We start from the raw sequence: 19,652 nt of genomic DNA on the forward strand, positions 1-19,652 counted from the left end.
TGTACTTAGAAAATGACGCAGCGCGGCGCTGCACAATTGCTTGCGGCACCTCGCTGTGCTATTTTCTTGCAAATATGACCCATCACTTTCCATATGTTCACAATAAATAAAATGTGCAAAATGTTGTTTCAGAATTTACATTTAACATGTTTTTGAAATTGTTTTCAGCAAAGTATACAGTGCACTGCTGTATACTTATTTGTGTTAAAGTGACTGACTCATTTCACAGATGGAGCTGCAGAAAGAAAACAGTGCACGTCACGGGTGCACCACCTTCTGTTCTGTGCATGGCATTATTGCCTCTGTATCTCTGAGTCCAGGGGTCGCAAAGGCAATTCCGGGGGTAGCAAGGGGCAAGACCCCCCTAAATGCCGTCCATGCATTACAGCCACAAATAATGTTTCTGGTCAAAATTCTTCCTTGTTCAAAATGGAATTACAAATTGGGCGCAAAACACGCATGAGATTGGCAAAAACCTGTTGCAAATCGAGGGTGCAAATGGCAAACGAATTCAGGTTTGTGCAGCTCCGGATGCACAAATCAGGTGCAATTTCCGCACCTTTGTAATTTTCACCTTTCACTTGCACACGCCCTGCAATCAGCGGATTTGACACTGCAACAGTGAAAATGGTGGATATAATGGGAGCGGTGTTGTGATCCCTGTGTGGTGGTAGTAACATTTAAGAATTCATATGTCTAGTTGTAGATATATTTGGAGACCACTGAAGATTTGCAATGCGTTTCCGTTCAGAATGCGAATTTCGTGCCCATCCCTAACATCCGGGGAAAGAATGGTTCTTTCCTATCAGTTTTCACCATGTGGAAGTGAAAGGGGCGAGAGGAAGTCCGTTGTTTCGTTCTGTTTACACCGAGATAGCTGGTGTATATATAGCCCTGCATTAAGAAGCAGAAACTCTGCTTTTTTTCAGCTGTCGCGCGCTGCCATCCTCGCCTTCTGCCAGCAGCTCCTCGCTTTCCACAACTTTGAAAATGTTTTATTCTATGTTTTTACTGTTTTATTTCTTTAACAACATCCTGGCTCTGAAAATCTGCTCCTTCAACGTGAGGTCTTTCGGTGAAGCAAAGATTGCCAAACCTGAGGTTCTTGACGTCATCGTCAAGGTAAGTTGTCTTCGGTGCTTTGACTGGGCGCTTCTAGGCCCTTTTCAGCTGTGTGGGGTATACGGTTGCTTTTCACAGGAACTTTCAATGCATGTGCTGCTGTTGTCTGGAAATGTAACATTTGTTGACATATCTTAAAAAAACAACTGGAAATAACACCATAGCATACACAAAGCAACATGGCATCAGACTTAAAACATAACGGGGCATGTCACAACAAAACTGTAAACACAACAAAATCACAAATACATAGCAACACAAACCCAGCAGGGCACATCACAACAAATACAGAACAACACAAATGCACAGTCTAGTCACACATTACCACCTCCAGAATTCTGCTCTCTTAATGCAGCTATAAAAGGTGTGTGGAGCAAGCACTGCCTTAACTTACCCCCAAGGACCTGATATAGTACCAGTCAAAAGCGTTTTGTTATCTGGCCAGCCTTCTTTGCAGCAAAAAGTATTTCCTACCAACATGTACCGCTGGTATGACGGATTGTCGAATTTCAACTGTATTTACTGATAATAATTTCAGGCCGGATTGCATAAGCTGCTCAGGAGGCATCCATTTAACATCAAATGCACTTTAGCACCAAGTTGGCTCTTGCAAGTGGGTTCTGTTGCCTCGTTTTTCAGCGATCTAGGCTGATTCGTGGCAGTAAAAAACAAGCATTGGCATAGCCAATAGGTCTCGCCTTTGGGACCTTATCAGTGTTTAGCCATGCAACAGTTGCGTAACGAAATACTTATAAGCAGTGCTTTAAATGGGCCGGTAATCCCCGGTACTGAGTACCGGCACTTCTTAGAATTATCACTCTGAGTACCGGCACTTCTCTACTGCCCTGGAGAGTACCGGTACTCATGAAAAGGTAGGCTCATTGGCTGTGCTGGTGACCAGGAGTGGAACGTGTCTCTGTCAGCCAAGGCGCCGCTTCTGTAGACCCGATCTGAGCCCCAGCTGAGCTATTCAGCAGGGCTCCTTTGAATAATGTCCGGGTGCTCGCCATCACGCTGTGATGTGTTTGATGGATCTGCTGTCAATCACATTGCAAAAACGAAGGTTGCGATCACACTACTTTAAGTATAAACAAGCTTAATGCATGAAGTTGTCCCTGTCCTGATGTTTAGGGTGCCAGTGGGTATTCCTTGCCTGAATTCGACCCACAGTACGCGTCTTACTGACGTTCATAATACGAGTGGCTCAGCAGCCCCAAGGGTGACTGTAGAAAAATAACGGGTGTCTGGCACAAGAATGTGCCCCGTAAGAAAGAAAGTGTGTCCGCTTAATTGTAATACCGAACTTAAATAAGTGCTCCTGACGTCTATCAGAATCCAAGTGAATGAGAACCCGGTGCATCTCAGAAGTTAATAAAGTGAACACCGCTTCACCTAAAATACAAGACGTTTGCAATGCCGGGACGTGGTGTCAATTACATGGAATAAAAGAACGTGTAACGTGACAAAGAATTGAAAGGAAACAAAAAATAGAAAATGCAAATGTGAGTCACTGTCTCCAATGTAAAATAACTGTGAATGGAAACCATGTTATTTCACATGGTCAGGAACTTGAACGCATGATTGTGACATTAAGGCACCATTGTTTAACGGTAACTAGGTGTTGCTGGAGCAGTACATCGATGTACTTTGTTTTTTTTAATGAATTATACACACGTTGGTATCAAGCGCTTGGATTACAAAGAGTGATATTCTTGATTTTGGAATCGGGGTTTGTGCTAAAGCAATGTGAAGGTGTATGCTAAGTACAATGTGACGTCAACATTAGTGCTGCAGAACCACAAGATGATTTAAATGAAATTTGTAACAGAATTAAATACAAATTGGCCAACACTGTGATTGAAAGAATAATTATTCAAAAAGCAACAGTGGAGTGCCGGGAGGGTGCGATTTTCCTCGTGGGAGAACGTCCTCTTTACACTGTCAATCACATTCACACTATCCTGTGAATTTCTGCAAACACAGTAATCATGGCAGTGGCAATCAGGCTACGGCTAGTCCGGCCCTGGTGGCAATTCAAAAAGACATGGTAGGTGAAGAGTATAACATGGCTTTTATCATACCGAGTCTTTTGTGTGTCTGCTTATGTTTGTGTGTTTGCCTACATTTGGGGGCCTGTTTTTGTAAGAGAAAAGTGAAAGAAAGAGAGAGAGAATCAAGACACTCTCAGGAGGTATTTTAAAGAAAATGTGTGGCACTTTGTTTGTACACGTCTGATCGGTGACAAAGATTCATAAATAACGTAAAAGGGAGGGTTGGTGGGTTGATGGGTGAGTGGATGAGTGAGTGGATGGATGAGTGAGCAAGGGTGGATGTATAGATGGATGGATAGATCGATGGATGAGTGAAAGCATGCATGAGTGCAAGAGGGTGGATGATTGGATAAAAGGGCGGGTGATGGGTGGATAAGTGAAAGATTGGATGGATGAATGAAAGGTAGGGAGCATGGATGAAAGGGTGGGTGATGGATGAGTGAAAGGATGGATTGAGTGAAAGGGTGGATGGAAAAAAGGAGTGAAAGGGATGATGGATGAACAAAAGGATTGATGGATGAGGGAAAGGGTAGATAAAGAGATGGATAAGTGAAAGGATGAATGGATAGGTTTGGAGATGGATGGATGGATAGGTTTAGATATGAAGGGTGGATAGACGGAATGGTGAAAAACTGAATGATTGATGAAAGACTGAATAGATGATAGCATGTAACGGTTAAATGGCAGAGATCAGCAGATAAATGGTAGGATGAAAGGATGACAGGATGAATGGATAGATTGATGGAAGAGACAAGAGATATCTTCTGGGAAGGGTCATTATGAGTTGCTCCATTTGCTTGGTGCCATAAGAGCTTTGGTTCGACGGGGGGGTATTTTCAGTCTTCCTACTAGCGTGCTCAAGAATATATAGTATTGGGCCAAACAGCAATCAACAGTATGAAATTAAGAAGGTGCAACTATTGCAAAAAAAGGAAATGTTAACATATTATCGCATTTCTTTTTCATTTTGTGTGAGTTAAACTGCTTTGTTTATATAAACACATTTCTCATGTGTTTTGATATGTGCTGCAACTAATATAGAAGTTGTTAAGTTTCATCATGTCTTACGCTTAGCCCCGCCCCTAACCCCGCCCCCTCATTACACCTCTAGCTCATTTTAATGAGTACCTGCACTTATTTTTTCCCATTTAAAGCACTGCTTATAAGGTCCCAAAAGCAAGACCTATTGGCTATGCAAAGCGGCCGTGGGGCCGCGAAAGTGAAAGTGATCGCGATCACGATCAAACATCAAAGCGGCCCTGCGGCCGAAAGTGAAAGTAATCACGGTAAAGCGCGGCGCGCGCGCCCGCGCACATGCACTGTAGCTCTAGGCTGGCCTGGTAGCACTTTTTGGAGCCCTCTCAATAAGTCTCGCCAGACCAGCGCATGCGCTGGGTCAGGCGAGACCTAATCAATCTATATATTTTGGCATTGTGCATCAAACATAGACCTGTGACTTCTGATATTGTCAGACTGCACTGACGGGCATAAAAACTAATGGAGTAAACTATGTTATGACAATATGTACTATGGTGCTAAAGCTCATAGGTTCCAAATTAGGCTCCCTGAAGTAATGTATGTACTTCAACCTCTTATAAGTGGTGGTAGTGTTTGGTGGTTGCCTCTCAATGAGGTGGTGAGCACCAAAAAGCTCATGCGGACGTGGGTATTTCAAAATGTTTGCCGTCACGTTTTCAACCTGGAGAGTTGCGGCTGCAAACAGCAGGAGTATGAGTTCAGGGTGGAATAGGGAGGGGTATGTCTTTTTTTTCCACGACGGAAATGAAGTAAAATAAAGAATAAGCCTTTCCTTATTTCTATCATTATTGCTCGAGAGGAATTGTTGGTGGCAGACATTCATATGAAGTACATGTAGTGGGCTATGAGTCCTAGTAAAGCACATTCTCCAAACATTTCTATTCTTGCTCTTATTGGAATTCTGTGAGTCCATGAAAATGCATACATCTCTGTAATTATTAATCTCTTTTATATAGTTCTTCGAACACACTTCCTTCCTTTTTAAGCACTGCAAATCTTCAGATGTTACTGCCCAAATAATGATACTCAATTTACCTACCTTGGAAGGATGGAAAGCTAAGTCAGACTTTCCGTGATCCAAATGTACGCTCTGCAAGTCACGGTGGGGCAGATTTACAAGCCCTTTGTGTCACTTTTGCATCATCGTTGCGTCACTTTTGTGATGTAGCGGCAGCGTAAAAGTTGCGGCCCATTTACAACGTTACGCATCTAGGGAGATGCGTCACGTTGTGAAGCCCTGCGCCACATTAAACCTGCGCCAGGTTTAATTTATGCAGGGTGGGCGTTTCGTCGCAGGAAGCCCCGTAAAAGTGACGCAGTGAAATCTACAAGATTTCACTGAGTCACTTTTAGGTCCTTGCTGCGTCAAAACCCTGCGCCTGCTTGAAGCAGGCGTAAGGAGTGACGCAGCATGTTAGGCATAGGGCGCCCCTGAGCATTGCTGGAGTTGCGTCGTGCTTGCGACACGACTCCAGCAATGCGTGACTTTTCCATCAACAGATGCGTCAGAATTTCTGACGCATCTGTCAATCCTTACGCCATGGTGCGCCGTGTTGTAAATACGGCGCATCCATGATGTTGCAAGGGTTTTGCAGGTTGGCGCAGGGAAAGTGACGCATCTCTACAGATGCGTCACTTTCTTGTAAATCTGCCCCTTTATGTTTAAGCAACAAGCGCTCAACTCACTGAGCCACCCTGTCTGCTGACCATGGATGTACGTGTACCATGCACACAAGTGGGCATTTTTTTGTGAACATGGCCTATAACTGTAATGAGATCATAGGAATGCTTGGGCATACCTCTGTATTTTAGGTTAATCCATCTCCATTTGAATGATGTCATAGTGAAATAGTTTTGGGATGACCCAAGCCTGAGGAGGCAGAGGCTGCAGCGTCCTGCTTGAACCTGTCACATTGACGTAGTGCTGTGCGGTGTTCCTACAGTGCGTGCCAATGCATTTAGTCCCAGTGGTCACACTTGTTGCAAACCTCCCTTTTTTGTGAAATATTTAAAGCAGCTGGTCTGAGTGTGAATAATTGGGACACATGCTGCCTATTATATGCATTAGACCCTAAGAGCCATGGATAATATGTTCAAGTCGCTGAAGCTCTATCTGGCCTTTTTAATACTAAATATACAGCCATAATTTATTCCATTACACATTCCCCATATATGACATGATAATGAATTTGTCAATACCAAATTTAGATGTGTCCAACGTATGTCCACGATGGGCAGATTCATGCCACGTTTTCAGGATCTGGCTGGCCACGCAATACTTTCCCCTAAGTTGCACATCCATGACCAAAGCCATAGGAAATGGCAGACAATATAATAGTAGTGAGCCTTTGTTGCATCTGGGGAGCATACCAAGGGGTCCATGGACCCTAATGCAAGCAAGACAACAATGGGCCCCTCTGCTCCTCGGCTGGGTAGTAAAAGACAATCATAATTCGGGTGCAATGGGCCCCTCGCACTCCTGGGCCCTGGTTTCCATTGATGCAGGCTCGTTTAAATATTTAATCGGTTCAAAATGCAAGCCAGACCTATTGGCTTTGCCTCACCTCGTGAGAAGAACTCCCCCGTAATGAAGTGCTTCGGAGTTTCCCACCACATTCATTACTTACAACGTGTGTGTCTTTCTGTGACCTCCGTTGATTTTTAGTAGGGTGGAAACATACCTTACTATGCTATATGCCTTCCTGTTCAGTAACAGATTCAGAGATGCTTTTTAAATAATGTTTGCGTCGGGCAGTTTGAGAATGATAAAGAGAGCAGCTAGCTGGTACAGCATTCTCACTCAATATTTTTAATGTCTTGTGCAATAACTTTTCAAATGCATATTTATTTTGTTCAAGAAAGTAAACAGACGGCCTTTAGCGGACGGGTACTCCGTGACAAAGGTGACTGGTTTCCATTCCTCCTTATTCCACATGCATAGCAGCCTAATGCTACGTTTGTGACGGGCCGAACGACGGACTCTAAATGAAGCCCTGAATGCACTGTGCAAAGGTGTTAAGAGGAAATGAAATCCCTTCAAGGGAAGTCTAGCGGCAGCTAACCTTTTAAAGGGCCATGATGCAAACGAAGCACGCGCCACCCATCCCACGTGCAGGCAGTGTCTCTCTTACCGTAGGTGCGCTTTACTGACACCACATGAAGGGCTTGTGTACTAGACTTAATCTGCTAACTGAGGGGCAGTGTGCAGATAATCTGAGGCACAAGAGGCGGAGGCGGATACAGAGGCGGGGCAAAGAGGTGAGCATAATAAATAGGCTCAAAAAAGACTTATGAACATATATAACAGGAGTATTTGTAGAGTCCAAGATCTGGCACATGACTGTACACAGACTGTAGACCAGGATTTGAAATGTGACCATGGCGTCGATCTTAGATCCCTGCTGTTGATGCATTAATTTACCGAGCCATTCGAAAAAACGGATTGAAATGGAGCCTTCAGACACTTGTTCTGAATGAGTGTGGGGTGTTCATACCAAACTCAACCCAGTTTGGTTGGTCCTTGTCTTCTTACTACCTTTTATCATTCATGGGATTTTGTGATCCCTGTATAAACAGCAGTCACTAATTTTACTAATCCACTATACAGTATTCCACTGCACGCCACTATACTCCATGCCACTCCACTCTATGCCACTCCACTCAATGGTATTTCATTGTACGCCACTCCACTGTATGTCACTCCAGTCTACACCACTCCACCCTTCGCCACTCCACTCCATGCCACTCCACTCTATGCTATCCCACTGTACGCCACTCCACTGTACTCCACACCACTACACACCACTCCGCTGTATGCTAGTCCACTCCTAGAGTATCTCACTGTATACCTCTCCACTGTATATTACTTCACTTTATGGCACTCCACTCAACTCCACTCCACTGTATGCTGTTCCACTGTATGCAACGCTATTCTACGCCACTCCACTCTACGTTTTCCCACAGTATGCAAAACTATTCTACCCCACTCCACTCTGCGCTATTCAAATGTATGCACTACACTCTCTGCCATTCCACTGTACGCCACGTCGTTTTACAGTATTCCACTGTATATTACTACAGTGTATGCCACCCCACTCTATGCCACTACATTATACGCCACTCCACTGTATGTTATTCCACTCTTTGCCACTCCACTCTACACCACTCCACTCTATGCTATTCCATTGTACACCACACCACTCTATGCCCCTCCACTGTATACCACTCCACTGTACGCTATTCTACTGTACACTACTCCCCTCTATGGCACTCCAATCTATGCTACGCTACTCCACTGTATGTCACTAGACTTTACGCCACTCCACTCTATGCTTTTCCACTCCATGGCACTCCACTCTATTCTACAATACTCTACTTCACTCTATGCCACTCAAGTCTATGCCATTGTACTGTACACCAGTCCACTGTACTCTACACCACTCCACTGTATGCCACTCCACTCTGTGGTATTCCACTGTACACACCTACACTCTACGCTACTCCACTATATGGTATTCCACTCTACGTCGCTCCACTCTACTGTACAGCAAACTACATGACTCTATGTCACTCCAGCCTACGCCACTCCACTGTACACAACTTCACTCTGTGCTAAATGCACTTTATACCTCTATGCCACTTCCACTCTATATGAATATACTGTACACCCCTCCACTGTACGCTCTTCCACTGCACGCTCTTCGACTTTATGCCACTCCACTGTATGCCACTCCACTCTATCCCACACCATTCTACGCCACTACAGTGTATGCCACTCCACTGTACGACACTCCACTCTAGGCAACTCCTCTCTGTGCTATTGAACTCTACCCTACTCCACTCTTTGCCACTTCACTATATGGTATTCGACTCTACGTCGCTCCACTCTACTGTACAGCAAGCTACATGACTCTATGTCACTCCAGCCTACGCCACTCCACTGTACACAACTTCACTCTACAAAACTCCACTATGTGCTAAATGCACTTTATATCTTTATGCTACTTCACTTTATATCAATCTACTGTACACCCCTCCACTGTACGCTCTTCCACTGTATGACACTCCACTGTATGACACTCCACTCTACGCCACTCCACTCTATGCCACTCCACTCTATGCCACACCACTCTATACCACTACAGTGTATGCCACCTCACTATACGACACTCCACTCTAGGCAACTCCTCTCTGTGCTATTGAACTCTTCCCTACTCCACTCTTTGCCACTCCACCTAACTCTGTACCTCTCCAATCTACGACACACCACTCCACTCCACTCCAGGGTATTCCACTGTGCACCACTCCACTTTATGCCACTCCAATGTATGGTATTCCACTCCACGTTACTCCACTCTACTGTATGACACGCCACTTGTCTCTACACCACCCCACTGTATGCCTCCCTACTACACAACATGCCACTCTACTCTAAGCCACTCCACTCAATTCTACAACATGCCACTCCAATTTATAATACTTTACTCGACTCTATGCTTTACCACTCCACTATACTGCACTCCATACCACTTTACTCTACGCCATGCCACTCCACTCTAAGACAATTTACTCCTCTCTACACTATGCCACTTCACTCTACTCCACTCCGCTCTAGTCATCTATTTAGACAATTTACACCACTGGCGACACTCCATTCTACACCACTGGACTCCATTCTATGACCCGACCTACCACTCCACTCTACGACGTACCACTCCACTCTACGACACACTTCTCCACTCTACAATATTCCATTTTACATCACTCCACTTTATGCCACTCCAAACTGCGCTATGCCACTGTATGCTGACCCATCTATCCTATCTAATTACCGCCCAATCTCACTTTTACCCGTGTTCTCTAAAATTTTAGAAAAACATGTAAACTTTCAGCTTGCAACTCATATTGAAAACTCAGGTTTTTTACATCCATCGAAATCAGGTTTTAGGACCCATTTTTCAACAGAGACCACCTTACTGGGGGTAACTGAAAAGCTGCGCTCCTGTCTCGACCAAGGTGAGACTATGGCACTCATCCTATTAGATCTGAGTGCAGCATTCGACACTGTGTCTCACTCTATCCTGTTAAAATCTCTCCAGTCAGCAGGAGTGGAAGATTCAGCCCTTTTGTGGCTGACCTCTTTTCTCAGTGATTGCACTTTCCAGGTCTTCTCCTCCGGTTCTTCATCCACTTCTCGTTCATCTGCGTATGGAGTTCCCCAGGGGTCCACTCTGAGCTCATTGCTCTTTAACATCTATGTGAGACCCCTTGCGGCCATCGTAGAGGATGCTGGCCTCTCCTTGTACTCCTACGCCGATGACACACAAATCATTTTTTCTTTATCTTCTTCTAAAAATGCTCCTGTATCTTCTCTGCAGAGTGGGCTACGTCAAGTATCGGAGTGGATGAATACCAATTTTTTTAAATTGAACGGGGACAAAACTGAGGTCATCATTCTGGGCAAACATAAACATCTTTGGAGTCCTCTCCATTGGCCCCAGGAAATGGGTCCGTTCCCCCAGCCGGTTGCTCAGGTCCGTAACCTTGGGTTTATTATTGACAATGAACTATCCATGCGGCAACAGGCGGTTAGCACCGCTGGCATCTGCTTCACTATACTCAGATGGCTACGGAAGATCATCTGGATGCTTCCTGCCTCCACTCAAAAAACTGTGGTCCAGGCTCTTGTTATCTCTCGCCTGGACTACGGCAATGTACTTTATCTGGGAGGCAGTAAGGAACTTTTGAATAAGCTCCAGGTGGTTCAAAATTCTGCGGTGCGCCTTCTTTGCCACGTTCCTAGAAAAACCTCCATCTCTCCTTTTCTCCGTAATCTGCACTGGCTTCGCATCGAAAGCCGTATCAAATTTAAGACCTTATGTCACATTTTCAAAATCAAGCAAGGTTCATCTCCGGCATACTTGCAGGAACTTATTCGCCCTTATGCTCCTCCCCGAGCTTTCCGTTCTTCCACTCTAGGTAACCTAGTACTTCCTAGACTCAAATTGACCAGAATGGGTGGGCGTTCCTTTGCGTGTCTTGGACCTAGACTTTGGAACTCCCTCCCTAACTTCATGAAACATGAATCTTCTTACCTCAAGTTTCGACGAGACCTTAAAACCTGGCTATTCATTCAGTAATCAGCCCAGTTACTTAGTCTACGGTTGTGGACACACTTGCGCCGGGAAACCCTGTCTAGGGTAGCTGCGCGCCATATAAACTTAATTAATAATAATAATAATATGCTATTCCACTGTGTGCCACTCCACTGTACGCCACTCCACTGTACCTGTACCCCACTCCACTTTACACACTTCACTGTATGGTATCTCACTCTCTGTTACTCCACTGTATGCCAAACCACTCCACTCTATGCCAATCCACTCAATGCCACTCTAATTTATGCTACTCCACTCTACGTCACTCCACTCTACATCACTCCAATCTACGCCACTCCACTGAACACCACTACTCTATTCCACTCTAGGCCACTTTACTCTACTTCACTCGACTCCACAGCACTCCACTCTGTATGCCACTCCACTCTATGCCCCTCCAATCTACGCTGTTCCATTCTACGACACTCAACGCCACTCTACACCACTCCACTTTACGCTATTCAAATCTATGCCACTCGACTCTACACCACTCCACTGTACAACACTCCACTCTACAACTCTCGTACAATATACTCTGTGACACTCCACTAAATGCCATTTCACTAAATGACAATCCACTCTATGATTTCAATCACCTTTTTTATTAAAAAAATTAAAACCAATGAAATTCAGTAAAAAAAAACCAATTGTTAAAACTTAGTTATAGTTACGAAAACGTTATTATTTTTATATACACCAAACTTAAACTACACAAACATAAAAAAATTCTAAAGTTATGATACCTTAAATTTATAATGTATCCTCCACCTTCAAATTACTATAACCCGAGTACCTCCTTACACACAGTTGGAAACCCTGTAGCCTCACTACATTAACTTGGACTTGTCACTCTACCCACCACAATGTTTTTATAAATGACTTCATTACACATGTCATGAGTCTTGTTAGAAATGCTCTAATTTATCATGCTATAAGTGATGTAATTTGAAAGGTTATAAGCAATTCATAGAGAAGGCTCGAGTTAAAGCTAATGTAGTGTGGCTAGCAGGTTGCCAACACTGTATAAGGAGTTGTGCAAGTTATAGTAATTTGAAGATGGTCCGTAAATGATAACTTTAATGTAGAACTATATCTTTAGAATTTCTAATGTTTGTGTAGTTTAAGTTTGATTCGAATAAAAAGAATAAATAAAGCTTTCTCAACTATAACTAAGCTTTAACCATTGTTTTTTCAAATTGAATATGTGTATATATATATATACACACATACATACATATATATATACTGAACCGAATTTCGGAAGAAAGCTAGATCTTGGTTTTGTGATTTGGTGTAAACTGTTCAGTATTTTCGTGAGAAACTGAGGTTCAAAAACTTTGTATATCTGGACTATTGGATTTTCAGGAGTCTTCCAAGAGTTCCGCAATCACGCAACCTCAATAATAGAGCCATCTGCTTGGCAGAGGGGGCTTTTTTTCCTGTCGACTACATAGCTCCCATGGGAGCAAAAGGTTCCTGCCAACTCCTGCAAGAGCTGGAGCTCTGATTGGCTGGCCACAACATGAAGAAAAATGTTACGCCTGCAATTTCAGGACATGGGAACTCAGTCCCCATGCCTAGAAAATAAAAACAAAACAAGCACTGGCATAGCCAATAGGTCTCGCCTTTGGGACCTATTAAGTGTTTAGCCATGCAACAGTTGTTGTTGCACCAAGAAGTTTGTGCTGCATAACTAAATACTTAGACGGTCCAAAAAGCGAGACCTATTGGCTATGCTAATGCTTGTTTTGTGTATTGTTTTGCAGTTGGCATCAACAAAATTTCTTAGGCTGGGGTCCCTGGATATCAATAATGACTCATTGGTGGTCCACAGATTCCAGTCATGATTCAACGGGGTCCCCGCATTGCAGTACAGATAAAGTGGGTGTGCACAGAAGTCTAAATGTTAGAACCACTGTTGTTATGTAATGGTATGTTGAACTATATAGAGCCCTAATCACCCTGAGGACATCTAGGCATGTGGGGTGGGTAGGTCTGTGGTCCTCTTGGTGTGTAATCGAAAAGTCAGGTCTTCAGCTTCTTGCAGAACTCAAGTGAGGAGGAGGCCCTGAAGTGTTGAGGGAGGTTGGCCCATGTTTTGGGTGCAAGGTAGGAGAAAGAGCAACCTCCTGCTCTACTTTTGTGGATGTGGGGAGTGTGCATGAGTAAAAGTGAGGCAGAGAGTAGGTGTCTGGCGGGATAGTGAATGTGTATGCGACTTCTCTGTTATTCTGATTATGTGTTGCGTATGGCTTTGTATGTGTGCATGAGAAGTTTGAATTAGCCATGAATGGGGAGCCAGGGTAGCTTTTTGAGGTGCAGTGTGATGTGGGTGACATGGGAGTTTGAGTCTGAGTCTTTTGTCAGTGTTCTCGATGGTCTGAAGTCTGTATAGGAGTTGTTTGGAGATTCCTTTGTAGAATGTTGCTGTAGTCCAGCCTGCTGGTAGTAAGTGTTTGCGCGACGCTCTGTCTGGTGTTCTGTGGCAACCATTTGAAGTTCTTTTGCAGCATGCTTAGGAAATGAAAGCAGGAGGTGATCACTGCATTAACTTGTGCTGTTGAGCGTGTCGTCTGGGATGATTCCTAGATTTTTTGTGTGGTCTGTGGGTGTTGGTCCTAGCTTCGACGGCCATCAGGTGGAGTCCCATGGGGAGTCTTGTTACCGAAGACCAGTACTTCTGTCTTGTCTGAGATGAGCTTCAGGCAGTTGTTTCACCACCAGTTTGCTACCATGGTCATGCAGTTGGTGGTTGTCTTGTCTGTCAGGGAGAAGATGAGTTAGGCGTAGGAGATGACGGTGATGTCTTGTGATCGGATGATGTTGGCGAGCGGTGTCTTGTACATGCTGAAAAGGGTGAGGGTAAGGGAGGATCCCTGTGGGGCTCCGCATATCAGGTTATTTGTCTCTGATGTGATGCGTGACAGTCTGACTCTTTGGGTTCTTCCTGTGAGGCAAGAGCAGACATCTTTGAGTGCGCATACTTGTATGCCATGGGTGTTGTGGGAGACAGTGTTGAAGACCACCGAGAGGTCGAGCAGGATGAGGACAGCTGTTTCTACTCAGTCCAGGATGGTTTGAATGTCATCGGTGGGCACAATGAGTGCTGTTTCAGTGCTGGGGTTCCTTTTCAATCCTGATTGGGTGTTGTCTAGAAGCTGGTGGGTTGTAAGTTGCTTGTTGATGGCTTTCTCAATCTCTTTGGCTGGATTTCACCGTCGTGAGATGGGTTGGAAGGTGTTCAGTTGATTCAGCTCAGCTTAGGCTTCTCGAGTATAGCGTTGATTTCAACAAGTTTCCATTCATCCGAGAAAGTGGCATACGTGATAGAGGTGTTGATGTGGGTCAGGGAGTTGCTGATTGGTGATGTTGGTGGAGGCAAGGGTCCATTGGGGCCTGTGAGTGGATAATTCATATGATTGCAGGTGTGTCGTTTCTGGTGAGGATACTCCACCATACGGCTGTCTTGGTTGGTGGTGGGTAGGTTGACAATGAGTTCCCTGGGCTCAGGTTAGTGTGCTAAGCTCTTCTTGCTAAAGCGCTGTGAAATGCAGGTCAGAAATTCAAATCCCAGAAAAGCCCTCTTGGCCTTTTATCTTTCCGAGGTGGGTACAGTGAGTTTCAGGAATCTGGGTCATAGTAACACCTGTTATTTATAGTGCCTATATGCGTTCGCTAGTCTATAATGAAGCACTGTGGAGCAGATACAGGAGAAGTATTGCACTTGTTTTATTTATGTAGGTCTGTTTGTTTAGCGCCACATGCCACCATCTATTGGCACTATAGAGCATTAGCATAATAATCATGACGTGAAACCAAAGATTGGAGTCATAACACTTTCATTGCTGCATAAGAAAACATAAATCCATGTTCACCAATTCTGGTGCTTGTGTTATACAGAACGATGCAAGCAGATTTTATTCCATTCCATATTCCATAACCGGAGGTACCAGAATGAGAAACCCTAGGGATTCTAGTCCCAAAATAAACTTTAAAAAAAAAAAAGAGCAAACTAATTTTGCGCTTTTTCCCTCTTCTGTGATAAGTGTACACCTAGTGTGTATGCTTTTATTGCAGAGAGATGAGAGACCACACGCCATGGTAGCCCTTGTCTGACGTCATGAACCGTGTATCTGGGTGGGAATTAGACGCAAGTATACCATAGGTTGCTGAATTAATTCTTTATCTCCCAAACCCACTCTCATCGTCCGTTGTTTGGCAACTTGCAGCGCCATTCAGTAAACATGAAGAACCACGTGCGCATGCACACCGCCCCCTCCCTCACTTCATAGAGGTGCATGTGAGGAGGAAATGGACCAAGAACACCATATGAAAAAAACAGATTCAGAAAGGTACGTGGTCGGTGGTAAAGAACTAGTTTACAGAAGAAAAAGTTACCAACGGTGCTGAGAGGAACTGGTTCCAAGCTTTTAGGGGTATGTTCCAACCAAGTGGGGTGTCTGAACAGCAGGAATGGACTAGACCCCCCCAAATTAGGATGAAGAAGCCAAGTACCAAAGTTTTGTGGCGGGGGTAGCTTTTGGTACCTGCGGGTGAGCTCTGGGGGCTGCTGGGGACGTCTGGTGGCTGGCTGCGGAGTGTGGGTCTGTGGGGTTCCAATGCCAGCTGTGGGGTATTTAAGTGTTTCAAGAAACAAGGGGATCCCACGCTAATGTGACCTGGGGTAATAGTATAGTTAACAAAAACAGTGCCTTCGTTACCCGATCAAGATTCCGGCTACCACCTCCCGGCCCAAGCAAGCCTTGTCCTTCGGACCCTGCATTCTGATCCATTCAGTATTCACGCAATTCTACGTGCTCTCACTTCATAATGTCCTGATGATGATCTGGATTAACTTAGATCGAAACGCCGTCGACCACAATATCAAAGTTCCCTAAAACTGTAAAAATTACTTGGGTTCCTCTGATCTGTTTCTCAATGCAATGTAAAGTTTTTACTGTCACTAAAAACCTCACTTCACGCACTGTCACTTATTTATGTGTAAGCACTGTATTCTCTCTCTGCAAAATGAAAGAAACGGAAGTTACTCCATTTTATGATGTTTAAATAAAATGTGATGCCTTCCTTTAATTTTCTGTGTCCATACATATATTTCTGAACTGAATCCACCTTGGCTTCAGTATCTCAATGACTCCAATTGAATTAACCTTAAACTAAATAACTTGTAGCCTTGCTACCGGAGGATCTTACAGACCTCACCCAGACCACTGTTTTTGTTAACTGTGGGGTTTCTAAGGACATGCCAGAATTCCCCGAGGCCACACCAAAGAACTCAGGGTGTCAAAATAGAGGTGTTTTAGGAACATCTGGCAAAGATTGTAGGCAGGCTGAAGGCCTCTAAAAACAGTGACAAGCCTTGTGGGCATGATGGAGGGAGGGATCGGAGGCCAGAACAGGGGTGATAAAGGTGGGCCTTTATCACCCCTGTGGTGTCCGCATTGCAGCCAAGTATCCCAGGTCTGTGCGTGACGTGCTGCTCTGCTCCAGGCTTTTTCCTTCAGATTCTGGGACTCGTAGCCCTGTTTTGTTATGGAACAAATAAGTGTACAAGTCCAAAAATTCAAAGAAAAACCTGGACTGGAGTAGCACACCACTCAGCCCTTTGAAACTGGGCAGGGCTTGGTGTGTGTGTGTGTGTGTGTGTGATAGATCACAACCGCTCACCTACGGTAACTGATTCAGTCTAAGTTTTACCTTTCCGTTCTGGTTCCGCGTGTCCCACTATAAATCCAGATCTCCAAATACCAGAATGAAAAGGAACAAGCATTGGCCGCATGCGTGCGAGCGGCCGCGAGACGCGATATGTGGTGGGGGAGGGGGAGAAGCGGGAGTTGTGTGCACGCGCTAAATGAAAAAAAAGGACGCGACTGGTGAGCGCGCGATGGCACCTCCGCTCGTGCATGTGTGCGTAACCGCACGCTCCATGCCAGCAAAAAGCATGTGGTAGGACTTTTCAAAGCCCACTACTAAATGTCTCACGGAGTACCGAATGCGCTGGCTCAGGCGAGACCTAAATAAGGTATATGGGGACAGGATAGAATACCTTCACCCACAGGACCTTGTGAGCAAAACTTTTTTTTAGGTTTCTATAGTCTAGTGGGATTCTCGGGGTAGACAGCAACAGCCCCACTTGCCCTTGCGAGAGTCTCAAGGGGGTGCAGGGGCCACGCTGACTCCTGCAAGAGTCCTGCAGTATCACACTTTTGAAAAAAAAAGAGGACGAGGCCTGAATATCTATGGTCAATTTCCACGAACTGGTGAAGGCCATGAGCTGCGGGGCATTGGCTGCCTGAGGGTAGCTGGACGCAAGGCCTTGCTGTAGGCACAGAGTGGGCTAGCCATGAGGGGTTGGACGCAGGTCAAGCCCATGCCGCGCCCTGCCATGGAGTGTGTGCGGTGGGGAGTTGTTTTTAAATATGGTAGTAAAATATTACCCATTAAATACCCTAGAAATTCACCCAGAAAAACAAAGGTTAAAGTGATGTTATAGTTAGGTGAAAATGTTAGTTTAAACATTACGCTTTAAACTTAAAAAACACTGAAATTCAACAGTTATAGTTATTTCAAGTAACTATACCTTGCACCCATACACTGCACTGCTTATGACCTCACATACTGAAACACTCATGTCATGTTCTGTGACATCGTTGATAACATTACTGATGAAAACTGAGCTGACATTATTCACGACAATACTGTGCATGGTGCGGCCGCAAGTCCCTAGCTATGCCACAGACACAACTCCCTCCTGAGGTAGAGATGCCTGACACCAGCCTAAACATCTTTACCTAATGCCGCCCCCCTTGAGAGTTGCCAACTGTTGATGGAACTATGGGAGCACAGGCTTTATAGCAATGTGGTGCCCTATGAACATCCAGAAATGACAACACCACCGTTTTGATGTCTTCTACTTTTTTATTATGGAGTGGAGAGCGCAATATCACAAATATAAACAAAAGTAAAAAAATATACAAATAATCCATAATAAGAAAGAATTATTGCAAAGACAAACAATATGTTTCCATAATACTCTTGCATTATACTATTTTCCATAAAAACAACATTACTACTAAGATGTAAACTTAACAAAAAAGAAATTCAAAATAGTTGGGAATTTAGATTATACATGTACAGATTACATTTGAATTAAACATCCCCAATTTCGAAGGAATCAATTCTGGCCTTCTAAACCTTTAATATACAGAGCAGCTGCCTCAAGTTCATAAACTCTGTACAACTAATTCCACCATTTACCAATGCTAGGTGAACAGAATTAATCAAATCTTATATATAAATTCAACAGATTTTCGTGGAAATGTCACTTCAGCACCAAATATAATGTCCTGAAAAGTTGACATAAGTTTATACTGCACCAATCCTGAAATTGCCTCAGTAACCCCAGTTCAAAACTCTCTTACTAACTTCAAGCAGTACAAATACCCATACAAGCTGCACAGCTGTAATTGTATACACTCAAGGCAATTCAGAAAGAAACAGGTGAATATTTGTTTGGGGATGAGGTGAAACTGACTACATCACAGACTCCTCTGAAAGATTATGGTAGGAGTCGGTGGTATAGGTAACTTCCCAAAAGTGGTACAGTTTCGTAGAAATGGTAATATCCAGGACCAAATCATGGTCAGATAGCAGCAGGCCATGCAGTTTTAGGGTTTGTCAATTTGCAAGGCTTGGTTGCAGACCATACATCTGATTGCTCTGAATTTGTGGAGGTTTATGTGTTTAGATACTTCCAGTAGAGTATTTAGGTTAGGTAACAAAGAAGTGATATAGCAAACCTGTTAGAAGGACTTGGACATCAAACACACAAAAGGTGACGGGAGGATGCTTGCAATACGTCTAACCACTGGCAATCTCTCGGGGTAGCATTCCAACCCATTGATCATTTGCCCACCATGCCACCTAAGATTAGACCCAGTCATATGCAAATCAGTCTTTACCCTGCTCCAATGGGAACAGTCAAGAACACACTGACAAGCCAGGTCCTCTCTGACCCAAACTATAGGAAACCCAAGACTAATTTCACATCATAAATGTGACGTAGTGTTCCCCAGTGCAGGAAGTGAGTAGTGAAGCAAGCATTGCCCAATAGGTCTTGCCTATGCAAGATGTATTAGCTGTGTCAGTGTTTTTAGGTCTCGCCTGAGCCAGCGTTTTAGCGCTGCTCTCGCAAGAGCTTTTGTAAAAGGGGGATCTGGAAGTGCAAACTAGTGCTTTTCAGGCCTCCAAATACAGTGCATGTGCG

The 19,652-nt window shown here is 44.3% G+C and overlaps 1 protein-coding gene across 1 annotated transcript in view; it reads left to right on the forward strand.

Annotated features, from left to right (window-relative positions):
• Positions 1-890: 890 nt before the first annotated feature.
• The window catches only part of DNASE1L3 (deoxyribonuclease 1L3), a 160,866-nt gene continuing 142,104 nt past the window's right edge, over positions 891-19,652 (forward strand). Inside the window, exon 1 of the mRNA XM_085624758.1 lies at positions 891-1,122. Coding sequence (XP_085480884.1) covers positions 991-1,122 — 132 coding nt within the window. The 5' untranslated portion in view covers positions 891-990. The remainder of the gene's footprint in view (positions 1,123-19,652) is intronic.

The sequence above is a fragment of the Triturus cristatus genome, chromosome 9 (genome assembly GCF_964204655.1).
Source record: "Triturus cristatus chromosome 9, aTriCri1.1, whole genome shotgun sequence".
Lineage (NCBI taxonomy): Eukaryota > Metazoa > Chordata > Amphibia > Caudata > Salamandridae > Triturus > Triturus cristatus.